The 13,888-nt window shown below is 51.2% G+C and overlaps 1 protein-coding gene across 1 annotated transcript in view; it reads right to left on the bottom strand.

The window, feature by feature from the left end:
* The window catches only part of ADARB2 (adenosine deaminase RNA specific B2 (inactive)), a 363,438-nt gene that overhangs the window by 98,952 nt on the left and 250,598 nt on the right, over positions 1 to 13,888 (bottom strand). The window contains exon 2 of the mRNA XM_060170687.1: positions 6,969 to 7,055. Coding sequence (XP_060026670.1) covers positions 6,969 to 7,055 — 87 coding nt within the window. The remainder of the gene's footprint in view (positions 1 to 6,968; positions 7,056 to 13,888) is intronic.

The raw sequence follows: 13,888 nt of genomic DNA, 5'->3' as shown, positions 1-13,888 counted from the left end.
GGCACGCAGCGCAGGCTGAAGACCGGCACCCTAGAGAGGCGTCCTGGCTCCAGCTCAGGGCCAGCCCTCCTCAACCACGTCGTCCCCAGCAGGTGTGCCCCACAGAAAGCGTCAGGCTCCGACTTCAGAGCTCTGTTTGCTGCAACCTCAGCTGCTCTGAGTTGCGAGGTGGGCTATCAGCATTCCTCCAGCAATTTGCTTCTGTACAACAGTTGGTTTGCAGACGTCGTTTTGTTCAAAGGGGTGAACCTGAGCGTTTTATAAGTTAGAGGTGGGCAACATTTGTTTACAGTCTATTTCAGTAGAAATAATTACCTTCCAAGTATCAACACTGAGTCTCAGCCTCTTTTTGTGGTCATTGTGCATATTGGGTGCACACACAGCAAGGAGTTCTGCCATTTGGGGTATTTCTGGCCAAGGAGTGGTAGATGGGAATAACCATGCGGTTTCCCAAACCGAAGGTAAAGATGGAAAAAAAAATAACCCAATCCAAGAAGCCCACAGCAGATTGCCCAGAAACTCACTGGGAGCTCTCTAATTTCTCACTGATTTCCCACGACGTGGGGCTTGAGCGTGGCTGTGAGTGTGACTAAAGTGGCTGGCATGTCAGATGCCCTCTGAGCCTTCTGAGGGGAAGGTTTATCTTGGAGGAGCAGCCCGGCAGACCCAGGTTCCCCTCCACTTGCACTGAAACTGCTTCCGCACTCTTCTCTTCGACATCCTAGGACTGTCATCCTTAGAGTGAGCCACGGAGATCCGGGCGCGGGTGAAGACCCCTTCCTCGATGATCAGTAATTAATGAAAGCTGATGGGAGTGCAGACTTCTGGGCTCCATCCTGATATGCTCTCTGGGGGTGATATCACATGCTGGTTTTTGCAAACGAGCAGATTAGGGGTTCTGCTCCCCCAACATGGCCCAGATGCTCTGTTTAACTGGCCTCCTGAGTTTGCATGAGGTCAGGGAAGCTGCAGGGTGGGCGGTGGTCACTCCACGGCTCTGGGGTCAAGCAGGTGAGAGGTCACAGTCTCCCCCGACCTTGGTGTGTATGACCTTGGGCAGTCCCTCCACCTGCCTGAACTCCATTTTCTTAAGAGGATAAATGTGGGTTTTGGTAGCACGTGCCTTAGGGCTTATTATGAGGTTGAGCTAGAGGACACCCGTAAAGGACTTAGCAAAACCCCTGACACTGAGGAGAGTCAACTGCACTTTTGAAAAGAGCGGGAAAAAGGGAGGCAGACACTTCTAAGCTGCATCTTGTCAAGGCCCAACTTCCCTGCTTATTTCATGAGTTGGGCTTCCAGGACCCCCAGAAAGAAGGGGTGGAGACACACGGGCTCTCGTGAGGAAGTCTCGGGCCGAGGAGGGGTGGCGACGGGGGGACCCTGCCTTGCTGGTCTGGTGCGGCTGAGGTTTGCCAGCACCTTCGCCAGGTCCCTGCCAGGTCCATGCGATCCTCTTACAGAACTGTAGCTCTGATCCCACAAGTTCACGTTTCCTTCTTCGGCAGCCCCCTCCCCGACCCAGGAAATGATTCTCATTTTCTCCTCCATTGAGTTGATAGGTTTCACACAGCCGGCGTCAGAGAGAATAACCCAGAGGTGGACAGTCTAGAGGCTGAGAAGTTTCGCTCCCGGAAGACTGGGGAAGCTGCCCCCCACCTGCTTGCTCAGGTCTGGGCATTGCAGGACCGACGCATCTCCCCAGCCCAGGGCTCTGCTCCTCAGCCCGTGGCCGAATGCCGGGCTCACCCTGAGGTGGGGACAGGGCAGGGCCTAGTCTCTGCCTGCCCTCCTGGCCTGGCTGCTCCCTGGGCCCCCCTGGGGCAGGTGGCCGACCTTAACCCTTTATCTGGGTACGCCGGGGGCACCCTGGGCCGATCTGGTGTCTGCACAGGACATGCAAAAGGGAAGTGGACGCCTAGCCTCCCACGGCGGCCAGCACGACAGATGGCCCTTCTCATGCACACGTGGGCAAAGGTCACGCTGATCCCACATCGTCGGGAGACCATTCTTGCAGGGGATGCTTTTCCCCAGCTCTCCAGGGGTGGGTTTTGTCCTGTCACCCGCGGAGGCCCCGCCGACTCCAGAAGGCGTTTGCACCAGGTGGTCCATCCCCAGAGGCGGGAGGGAAAAGTGTGGGCAGGACTCCGGGTGCTGGCGGCTGAGCGGTGCACGAACAACCGGCCACACGGGACTTTTCCAGGATCAGTGGAGACAATGAACAAAAACTTTCAACGCCATCTGTGAACGTTGCAGGCTCCAGATCGAGTGCTTTGCGTTACGGTGACTCATCGTGACCACTGAAGAGGGAACAGCTGCCGTCGCCTTTTTAGGTCCTAGGGAAGAGTGGCAGCCCAGCTGCTGGGGTGCTCCCAGGGTTCTGGGTGCAGGAGTTGGTCAGAGAATGTTTATACTGTGTGATAAAAGCAATCTGATTCTGAGAATGTGTGCGTTGTACACTGGAGGCAGTTCCAGTGGACAGTTCATATGAGGGTATAAGAATTAGTGGGTCCTTTAATCCCACTCTGGAATTCAGTCCCCAAATAACTGTTATTTTCGCCAGTCGTAGCTCAGAGGCTCATACACGTCAGAGCCGGGAGTAGCTCTGCAGGAAACCTACCCCCCATCGTGTGTGAAGTGTCGGCCTGGGGAAGCACATATTAAAAGTCAGCAGTGGATTGAAGTCCCCTTAATGGCTCACCTGCCCCCCCCGCCGCACCCCGGCCTCTCTATTTCTGTCTGTCTCTGTCCATCTGTCTCTCTGTACAAGCACAGGGCAGGGCCCTCAGCCCTGCAGGCGGGGAGCAGGGGGTGTGAGGGGTCTGGGGCCCACTGTGCCCCACCTGGGGCTCACACCACAGTCCCCCCAGAAAACGTCTGACTTGGACGCCACGTGCCTTCCCTCAAGGCAGCCTCGGAGGCCACGTGTCATGTGTCCCCGCGGGTGGTTGTGGCCTTGACCCTGGGAACTCTCCTGCCCTCGCCGAACCCGACAAGACATCCATGACCACACGTGTCGAAGGTCCGTGTGGGCAGCCTCAGATTTCCAGACAGTCACACGTGTCCTTCTGTTGCGGAAATCAGGAAAAAAAGAGGCAAATAACCTCAAACGACATGAGCTAAACACCACCCGCGGCAGTAATAGAACCATCGCTGGCAAAGTGAAGACCACCAGGCACAGCGGGGAGCGTCTGAGTCAGAGGCATGGGAGGAAAAGGTGAAACGGCATTATTTCCCTCTGCTTCTGTCACACCGACCCTCTCCTGATCCCCGGGAGCACCCACCCTGCTCGACAGAAAGTGTCAGCACAGGCAGTGCTACAGTCAAAGGTCCAACGCGTGCAAGAAGTGCGTTTTGTGGGGAAAGAGCAGACTTTTATCTTGGTCTGGTAGTGGCTGGGCTTTCACTTTCCAGGTGAGAGACATTCTTCCAAGTCAAGGCGGGCTTCCCGCTGCCATTGCTTGGACACGGACGGGCCACGCGGGGGCCAGTCCTCAGCTGTCGCCTCCAGGTGGCCAGGCCCCGGGTGAGTGCAGGTGCCTGTGTGTCACCAGCTGCGTCTCCTTCCTCGACGCCCCCTCAGGGCCAGCATCTGTCTGGTCATCACGCTGCCAGACTTCCCGGCACCACGTCTGTAGGTAGGAGATACAGAGAACCGGCCATCGGGTCCGCCACGTCCAGATCGGATGGGCCTGGCCGGCGGGATCGAGCCCAGGGCCTGGAGTCTCCACTGGCGCAGGAAGGAGGGTCCGAGGTGGTGCTCAGGGGATGGCTGTGGGACCTGCGGCCACGCGGGCTTCGGGACTCCTGGTCCTGGCCTTGTGGTCGGGCGCAGACCTGACCCTGACAGCTCCTGGGTCAGGCTCGGCAGCAGACAGGAGACGCCTCTCTCCCAGGTGGGCCCCACGCGTCCTGGAAGGACCAGGCCAGTGGGGCAGGCGGGTCTCCCTCCCTCCCTCCAGGCCCCAGTGCTGTTCTGTGGGCCTGACAGGGAGTGGGCTTCTCGGCCCCTCCTCATGTGACCCAGTCAATCACGCCCTTGAGTCAGTGGTGGGCACGGAGGGGATGGGCTATGGGCTGGGGCAGTGACTGGCTCCTTTTCCGCGTTCAAGGAAGATCGCATTCAGAGTTGCCCTCCTGGACAAGAAGAATGAAAAACCTGCATCTTCCCGTAGACTCAGCCGAAACCCACCCTGAGGATGGCTGGTCCGCGCACGGACTCACAGGCACCATCCTCTTGCAGGCTGAGCCTCTGACGGCCCAACCCCGACCTAGCTCCACCCTTCACACCGGGGCTCAGGCTCCAGCGCCACGCAGAGATGAATGCGGACCGAGGACGTGAGGCTGCAGGGGGTGAACCCGGTGGTCCTGAGAGGTGAGGCCTCACAGGGAGGGGCAGGGCCTTCACTTCAACCAAACACAGGCGCCCACCCTCAGGGTCTGAAGATAAAACAGGAGACTTCCAGGAGGAATCACCCTGGCTTCTGTCACCTCCCTTCCTCCCTGATGTGTATACACACCGCACACGCACACACCACACACACACCCCTTCCCCGACATCCACGGCATCTGGACGCACGTTAATAGCACTGCACTGGCAACGCTCATGAGAGGTATTACGACAAGTGCATTCATTTGGAGGTTTACCTTTGAACAATGTATGAAAACAGGGTCTTCAATAACAGCACATATTACAAAGGGGGATGACTAATCCGCTGATAGAAAATAAGGTTTTCCAAGCATTTCAAAGGCACTTTAAACATGTAATAAACAATTAAAAATCATTCTCATCTCTAAGTGTCTACCTCTCAGCTGTGAGCTGAGTTAGGGGAAGTGCCTTAATTACTAGCGTCAGCCAACCTGATCCACGTTTCCTGTTTCTCCAGGTCTTTGCCTAAAACATCCTCGTGCATCATCCTCCTACCTGATTCCATCCTCAACTCTATCACCAGGCCACCCTCCCTGCCCCTCACACGGGCACTGATGCCCTGAGGGACGGATTCACTGTCCAAGGCTGTGGAGCTGGAGCTCGGTGTTGCAGCCGTCAGGCTCCCCTGCCCTTGGATGGGGAGAGAGGGCTCCTACGGGGAGACTAGACTCAGCCAGGGTCCCAGCAGCTTGAGCAGGAAAGGGGATGAAACAGAGTAAGATCTTCTTCCTCAAGGCATCTATTCCACGTGCTTATCAAATAGCTTTGTCCACATGTCCAGGTCAGCTTGGGGGCACGTGTGTATTTTTATATGTATAAGTAAATGTGTGTGTGTGTGTGTGTGTGTGTGTGTGTGTGTGTGTACCTGTGGCACACCTCAGAGATATGGTGGGTTCAGTTCCAGGCCACTGCAATAAAGCGAATGACATGTTATGTCATTTCCCAGTGCATAAACGTTATGTTTACACTCGACTGCAGTCTATTAAGTGTGCAGTGGCTTTACTTCTGACAAAACTATGTGCCGATAGACTTGCTTGATGTGGGGTGGCCCCAGGCCTTCAATGTGTAAGAAGCATGGTATCCGTGAAGCGCAGTAACTAGAAGGGTGGTAAGACAAGGTGTGCATGTGTGTTCCACGTTACTGAAGTAATTACCGGTAAGTTAACTAAGTTAACGGAGTCCTAGAAACTTTCCAATTTTGGCCAGGAGAGAACAGAACCAGCTGTTGGAGCTTCATGGGACCTGCGAGGTCGGGCCTGTGGGCAGTGGGGAGGCCGTGCTCTGACCCACTGGCACCCTGTCCACACCCTCCACACTCGCCTCCATCTAGGAAACAAGGGCTCAAACCACAGGGTCACTGAGGTTGCTCAGTTCTGTGACTCTGCTTTTGTGGAACAGTCAGGGTAACAGCCTCAGCTTCCCATCTTGTTGGTGACTGTGTTTTGTGGGAAGGGGATATTCATGAGAGCTTGCCGTGTTTCTTAAAATCTGAGGCTGAGTGGATAACGTTCCAGGGCCAGTCCCTCCTGCCGTGGCTTCCTGGCCCCACCAAAAACCAGTGACCGGCAGCTAGTCTCTCGCTCCCCACGAGCACAGGCCTGACTCCAACTGCAAAGGTAACCACCTGTCAGGTAATTCTGAAATGCAAGCGGTGTTCCTGTCATTTGGACTGTTTCATCCCCCATGTTTTCCTTCTACAAGCAAGAGGGGGTGCACCACCCGACAGACACGCCTGGACTTTCCCTCACCGGCACACATGCTCTGTCTGCTCTGGGGTCTCCTCCACACTCCCAGCAGATCCATCCCCAACCGGCTTTTCAGTCCCCACCCCACACGGCTTTGTTGTCTCTCCGGTTTCATGAGCCAAAACATTGTTTCGACTGCAGGCACCCGTCCAGCTCTTTCCTTGTTAAATAATTGTACAAACTGTTCAAACAGGCTGTGTTCATTTTCCTTTTCTTTTTTTCCCCTTTTTGGTTTGGAGGGGAAAAAATAAAGGAAAGAGAGAAGGGATGGTCCCAGAGAACTAGGTTTTTTTCTTGAGAACTCCAGAACCTGGAGTTCTCAATCACACAGTCACTGCTAATATTTCCTACCATCCAGGTGGGGATGGGATCCTGGGGGTGGGGAACGGGATTCCAGGAAGGATGGGATCTGGGGGGGATGGGATTCCATGGCGGGGGGGGGATGAGATTCCACGGGGGGATTGGGATTCCAGGTGGGGAAAGGATCCCGGGTAGGGACAGGATTCCAGGGGGAATAGGATCCCAGGAGGGGATGGGATTCCAGGGGGGATAAGATCTCGGTGTGGGGTGGATGGGATTCCAGGTGGGGATGGGATCCTGGGGGGGGGTGGGATCCTGGGGAGGGGGGAACGGGATTCCAGGCGGGGAAGGGATCCCAGGGGGGTGGGAGCAGGTCCTCCTGCTCTGGGAAGCCCAGGTGGTGCCCCCCACCATCCCAAGGGTCTCAGCCTTTGGGGACCCTCCTCTGCACGTGGGGCTGGGACCCTGGCTCTCGGGGAAGGGGCTCTGCTTACTGAGGTTGTCCTCATCCTCTGTGTGTGCGGCCCCGGGGCTCACGTGCTTGAAGGAAGCGATGAAGGCGGACAGCGTGCTCACTTTGTCTGGAAAGAAAAGAAGGACAGGAAATGCACTTTTGACATCGAGTTCCAGAAAAACTCAGTGCTTTCATATGTTCTTATTACCGAGGGTTTGGACATGGGAGGTTGAAAGGTCATTTTTGGTTTTAGCCACTTCATTCTGGTTCAGTCTTTTATTGAATTTCTGACAGCATTTTATCAAATTCCCCTCTCCATTCAATTTTAAACTTTATGATTTCCATCTTTCTTCTTTTCTTATTTTTGGCATCTCCATGTCCCTCAAAACGAAGTCACCATCTGCAGGGCATTCCCCTAGCCTGAGCCTGCAGGGAGCTGGGTGGGCAGGGCCTGCAGACAAAGGACGTTTCGCAGAGAGGAGCTAAGGCCAGTGAAGAAATGCCTCAATGAAACGAGAGTCCTGCAAACAGAGCCAAGACTATTTCTCCCCAGTAGTGGAGAATCTGTTTGTGGGCTTGAGGGCATGAAAAAAAAAGGACTTATGGAACCTGTAAAATATAGTTACTGTTTGTTTGAGCAAAAGTAGACTGAACAGGAGGAGGGAACAGTCAGGGGCCCTAGAGGTTCCCCTGAAGTGGGGGCGGTAACTGAAGTGGGAGAGGAGCCCAGGGACCCCCTGCCTACAGTCCCGGGGGTGGTCCCGGCTGCAGACCTCCTGAGCACAGCGCAGAGGGGAACTTGGACCCGAGAGGGGGTGGCGCTTGGGACCAAAGGGCTCAGCTATTTCCCTCTGAACAGAGACGAAGGACAGGTGGGTTGAAGCCCAACTGGGAGAAATGAAAGAATGACTACTGAAGGGACCAGAGGAAAGCTCCTTATATCAGAGCCCTAACTCTAACCCTAACCCCTAACCCCTAACCCTAACCCTAACCCCTAACCCCTAACCCTAACCCTAACCCCTAACCCCTAACCCTAACCCTAACCCAAACCCCTAACCCAACCCTAACCCTAACCCTAGCCCAAACCCCTAACCCTAACCCCTAACCCAACCCTAACCCTAACCCAAACCCCTAACCCAACCCTAACCCTAACCCCTAACCCAAACCCCTAACCCAACCCTAATCCCCAACCCCTAACCCTAACCTTAACCCCAACCAGAAGTGAGTCCACAGGAGAACTCAGCCCCGACACCCCTAGAGCCGCTGTGCTCAGACCCCTGCCCCTCACGGCTCTGTCCCCTCGAGGCTGCAGCTTCGTGACTTTCCATGTGAACCTTGACTATGTTTAGAAAACCGCAGAAGGCAGAATCCCTGTTGCTCATCCAGTGTGTCACAGGGTCGCCATGGGGTTGCCCTTGCCCTGCCCTTGGCCGGGTTGTCCAGGGTCCCTCGTCAGGGACACTTTAACATGCTCTGTGCACCATGCTGCCTTTGTCTGCTTCTGTTGTAGGAAAGGAGCTCCGGTTTGGGGCTCATCTAAGTGTGATCTCTCCTGGAAACGTCAACTGGCCGCTTATTATGCAGTCAGCCTCCAGGTGTCCAGACTCAGGCCTGAAACTTCCTCTTTTTCTTTCAATTCTGAGCCTGTTTTCTCTTTAGCTGAGCTTACCAGAGGCCAGGGGAGTTCACATTGAAATTCATTCAGGAGCCTGTTAACAGCTGTTGTTTCCGTTAGAGACGAGCAACAATACAATGTTCACTCGGAGAACAATAAATAACTCAAATACAGAAGGCCTGCTACCTCTTCACTCTGCCGAACACGAAGAATAAGCCCAGGGAAGGCCCAGTTCCCCAAACCCTCATGGCCGAGCTAATTTACTACACGAGAATGAAATCTCTTGCTTGAGTTATAATTTCATTAAGGGAGCCCAATAATGTCCCAGAAAGAGTGTGAAGCTCAAATGATTTAGTCTCGAGCATCTCAAAATGAAATTACAATCTTTTAATAAAGCAGGGCTACCAGCCAGACACCCACAAAAACACACTAAAACAATTCAGAGCTCACCTTAGCCAAACTGTGAAATACTTAAATATTGTTTTCCATCCATCAGAGTTCTCGATTTCTAGGGTGGCCAGATTTGCCAAATAAAAATTCAAGACACCTGGTTAAGATTGAGTTTTGAATACACAACAGATACTTTTTTGTGTCTATACATCTCTAATATCATGTGGGACATACATACACTAAAAAAATTATTCATTGTTTATCTGAAATTCAAATTTGAGGCAAAGGACTTGAATAAGCATTTCTACAAAGAAGATATACAAATGGCCATTAGCACATGAAAAGATATTCAACGTCATTCATCATTAGGGAAATGCAAATGAAAACTATAGTGAGACACCATCTCACACACATTAGGATGGCTGCTATCAAAAAAAAAAACCTAGAAAGTAACAAGTGCTGGTGAGAATGTGGGGAAATTGGAACCCTTGTGCACTGTTGGTGGGAATGTAAAATGGTTCAACCACTGTGAAACCCGCAACTCTGCTCTGGGTATAGACCCAAAAAGAACTGAAAGTAGAGACTCAAAGAGTTCTTTGTACACCCACATTCACAGTAGCATGATTCTCAATAGCCAAATGTGGAAGCAACCCAAGTGTCCACGGATGGAAGGATGGATGGATGGATAAAGAATGTGGTCTGTACACACAAGGGAATATTATTTGTCCTTAAAAATTCCCAGAAGGGAATTCTGACACAGGCTACAACACGGATGAACCTTGAAGACGTTATACTAAACTCAATAAGCCGGCACAAAAAGACAAATGCTGTATGACCCACGTAGATGAGGTCCCTAGAGAAGTAGAAATTATAGACACAGAAAGGAGGATGGTGGTTCCCAGGGGCTGTGGGGTGGAGAGGGGGAGAGCTGTTTAGTGAAGACAGAGTTTCAGTTTGAGGAAATAAGAAAGCTCTGGACACAGATGTGGTGATGGTTACACAACAATACAAATGTACTTGATGTCACTGAACTACATGCTTAAAAAGGTGAAGATGGTACATTTTACGTTATGCATGTTTTACTCCAATTTAAAAAATAAAAAAGAATTCAAATTTGACTGGACATCCTGTGGTTTTTCTGTGAACCCTATCCCTTCTTGCCCCATCCACTCCTCGGTGGATTTTGGATTTCACGGGCCGGCTTAAACCCAGCAGACAAACCAGGCAGGAAGCACCAAAGCTGCTGAGTCAGCCCACCTGAAGCTCCAACTACCATCTCCTGCCACGATACTTCATGAAAGAGAAACGTTTAACCCTGAAGGCACATACCCTCTGACTGAGAAACAATTGTTCCTAAGAAAGGACAGACCGAGTCTTTATTTATTTATTTATAAATTTTTGGCCGTAGCGCACGGCTTGCGGGATCTTCGTTCCCCGACCAGGGATCAAATCTGCACCCTTGGCAGCGAAAGTGCAGAGTCCTAACCACTGGACCGCCAGGGTCCCCCAGACCGAGCCTTTACAAGGTCATTAGGAAAAAGGGTGAGGAATTACATTTTCTATTTAGAAAAATTCTAAAAGAAATTATTTGCTGTCGATGACTTTTTCGGTAGTTGTTTCCTTGACATGTGCCGGTCAGTTTCGTATCTACTGCTACTGGCTCCAGGTGAGCAGAGCCCCAGTAGCCAACTGGTTCTGGTCTTTGTGTTCCTCACGGTCACCTTTGAAAACCTGGTTTCATGCCGGTTACTTACTGATGGAAAATAGAGGCCCTGCTTTTCTTTCTCGCAGCTCTGGTTTGGGTCCGCTGAAAGCAGCTGGTTAACAGGACTCCCAGCCTCTCACTGGAGAGTCAGAAGAAGGAGAGGGTCTTCCTCCAGGGAAAGCGGCTGGAAGGGCTGGGTGCTCCCTGCCGCACAGCTGTGTCTGTGGCTCTCAGCTCGGGCCCAGGGGCCCTGTGAACCAGCTGGATGTTGGCCTGAGTGAGGTGCACTGACCTGGACTGGCCCCTGTGAGGAGAGCACCTGGGGTGGCCTCCAATCAGGGGTTGTTTCTAGGGAAGTTCTGGTCACTATCCATCATATTAACGGTGTTTTTAATGAATTACTTGGAATGATCCAGGGCATTTGTGTTATAAACCTCATTGCTCACTGCAAAATAAGTGGCTCTGGCCCAAGTTGATGTGATTTCATATATTTCTGGAGCACATGGAGAAGCATTTTCAGGGGCAGAAGCCGTTTCCTGGAAACGGATGAGATCCCATTGGTTGACAATATTGATAATGAAGAACAAACACAATTTGGTAATGACATAAAGATAGAAAAATGGAACAATATGGAGGGTTCAGAAATGGAATCACACCTGTGTGATCAACCAATTTTCAACAAAGATCTCAAAGTCATACACTGAGGTGAAAGAAAGTCTTTTTAACAAACAGTGCTGAAAACCTGTACACCATCTTGGAAAAAAGTGAATTCTGAGCTCTATCTTGTATCATAATGAAAATGTTCACTAAATGGATCATAAAATCTAATACTATGAAACTCCTAGAAGAAAATATAGGAGATTACTTTCATGGTCTCCGTGTTGGCAGATTTCTTAGACATAGAAAGCACCAATCATAAAAGAAAATATAATTTTCATCAAAATTAAAAATTTCAGCTCAATGAAATACACTGTTAAGCAAACTAAAAGCAAGCCACAGATTGGGATAATATATTTACAATCAGGACAACTGATTTTTATCCAGAATAAAAGAAGAACTCTTATAATGTAATAAGAAAGGACAACAAATTCAAATTAAAAATATGGGCAAAATACTTGAACAGACGCTTGACAAAGGAAAATATTCACATAGCCAATAAACACATCTCCAAGCACTCAACAGTGGTACACGTTAAGGAAATGCAAACTAAAACCATAGAGAGATATCAACACACACCCTTGAATGGCTGGGACTAAAGGTAAACTGTAGGTGCAGTCAGGCCCCCTTATCGGGACATGGGTTTATCTTTTTCTTTTTTGCTTACTTTATAGATTTGGAAGCTCCAATGTATTTAAAAGGCTTTAAGAAGACTCTCAAAGATAAGGCTCTTTGGAGCGGTCCTCGGACTCACATCCAGACAGCCGTACATATGGAAACAGAGGGAGCAAGAACCCACGTGAGCGGGATGCGGGCCACGGAAGGTTGCAAGCATCGGGCCCCGCCACACGCCCCGCAGCTGTAGAGACTCAGTTTACCCACGAGGAGCCGGAAAATGTCGACGTTTTGGAGCCTGCTTTTGTGAAAGCCGTGTTTGCTTTCACAGACTGTTGTGTTTATCAACAATTTATGAAACAGTTTTTACCAAGTAAGATGAAAATTTAAAAAATGTCTTGTGGCACGAGCCCATGTCAGTTACCTAGAAAATCCGTCCATGGGAAATAACATGTTTGCTGGAAATTTTAATAAAAACCGTAATTGCTAAAATACCTAAGGATTTGATCTTCTACTGCAAAGCACTAAATAGTTCATAGGTTATTTTTTAAAAATTAGATCAATCACGCACTTGGGTTCTGCCCTATTTCAACCGTTTGGAGTGAGCTTTTGTGCTTGTGTCCTCTGCGTCTGTGGGCCAGGCGCTGCCCCGTCCAGCCCAGCTCAGCTGCGAAACAGAAAGAAGGTGACAGTTGGAAGCCGCCGAGTGCGGTCAGTACCTTTGGGCTACAAACCACAGCCTCCTTTACACGTTCCCTTCTTATGTTTTCCTTTTGCCAAAACGCACTCTGACAGATGGCCCCCCTCAGACTTGACCCACTTTCCTCCCTGACTGTATCTTCTCCCCCAACACAGGTATGTCTTGAACGGATGCCACTTCTATCCAAACACAAACGCAAATCAGCCTGAACAGGTGGGTGACCTCGGGAAGTAAGAAAATAATTAACCTCCATGCAGGTAGGAGAAAGGAATAATGTTTTGGAGGAAAGGCAAAGATATTTTCTCGCAGATTTTCAGGAATGTGTATTTTAAGAGGCCATTTTCAAGCTGCCATCTACGAACAAGGGGATTCAAGCGAAGAAAGACTCTGGGTCTGCACTGAGTTCTGTAACACAAGAGGGTCTGCCTCTCACAAGGAGTGAGGCTCTTCTGGAAACTCCCAGGTGCATAAAACTCATGCTTTTGGTCTTGAAACAGGCAGCCAGCCTGTGTCTGTTCCTCGTTCTTTGTATGGGCTGAACTGTGTCCTCCCCCAAAATTCACGTTAAGTCCTGACCCCCAGGACCTCAGAATGTGACTGCATTTGGAGATGGGGTCTTTAAAGAGGTGATTAAGATTAAATGATGTCTTCAGGGTAGATCGTAATCCCATGTGACTTCAAAGAAGAGGTGAGGACCCAGACACTCGTGGAGGGACCACCACGTGAGGACACGGGGAGAAGGCGGCGTCCACACCCAGGGGAGAGGCCTCAGAGGAACCAGCCCTGCCCACACCTGGATCTCAGACTGCCAGCCTCCGGAACTATGAGAAATAAATGTCTGTTGTTTAAACCTGTGTCTGTGGTCCTTTGTCATGGCAGTCCCAGCACACTAATATATTCACTCAACAAATCTTTATCGAATGCAAATTAGTTGTACCCCTAACCAATAATTTCACACTCTAATGCTAGGAAGGAACGGTGCTGAGGGACTTGGCCTGTCCAGGGGCACCCGGGAGGTCGGTGAGGGGGCGGGCATCTTGCAGGAGGTGACCGGATAGCTAATAATACCGCCCACCCCTTACTGCGCACAGGAGGTCTGGCTGCAGAGCCAAGCGTACTTCCACTGAAAGGTGAGTCTGGGATGACCCAAGTCAGGGGAGGGGAAGGCCAGGCTGGCAGAGGGGCTACCTTTGCAGCTCTGTCTGGGTGCGTCCTCACCACCATGGGCCTGGAGTCTTGATTCTGAACAGGGGGCCCCAGGGGGCTGGAGGGCAGCAA

Source organism: Lagenorhynchus albirostris, chromosome 1 (genome assembly GCF_949774975.1).
Source record: "Lagenorhynchus albirostris chromosome 1, mLagAlb1.1, whole genome shotgun sequence".
Lineage (NCBI taxonomy): Eukaryota > Metazoa > Chordata > Mammalia > Artiodactyla > Delphinidae > Lagenorhynchus > Lagenorhynchus albirostris.
This window is presented reverse-complemented; position numbering and strand designations above follow the sequence as displayed.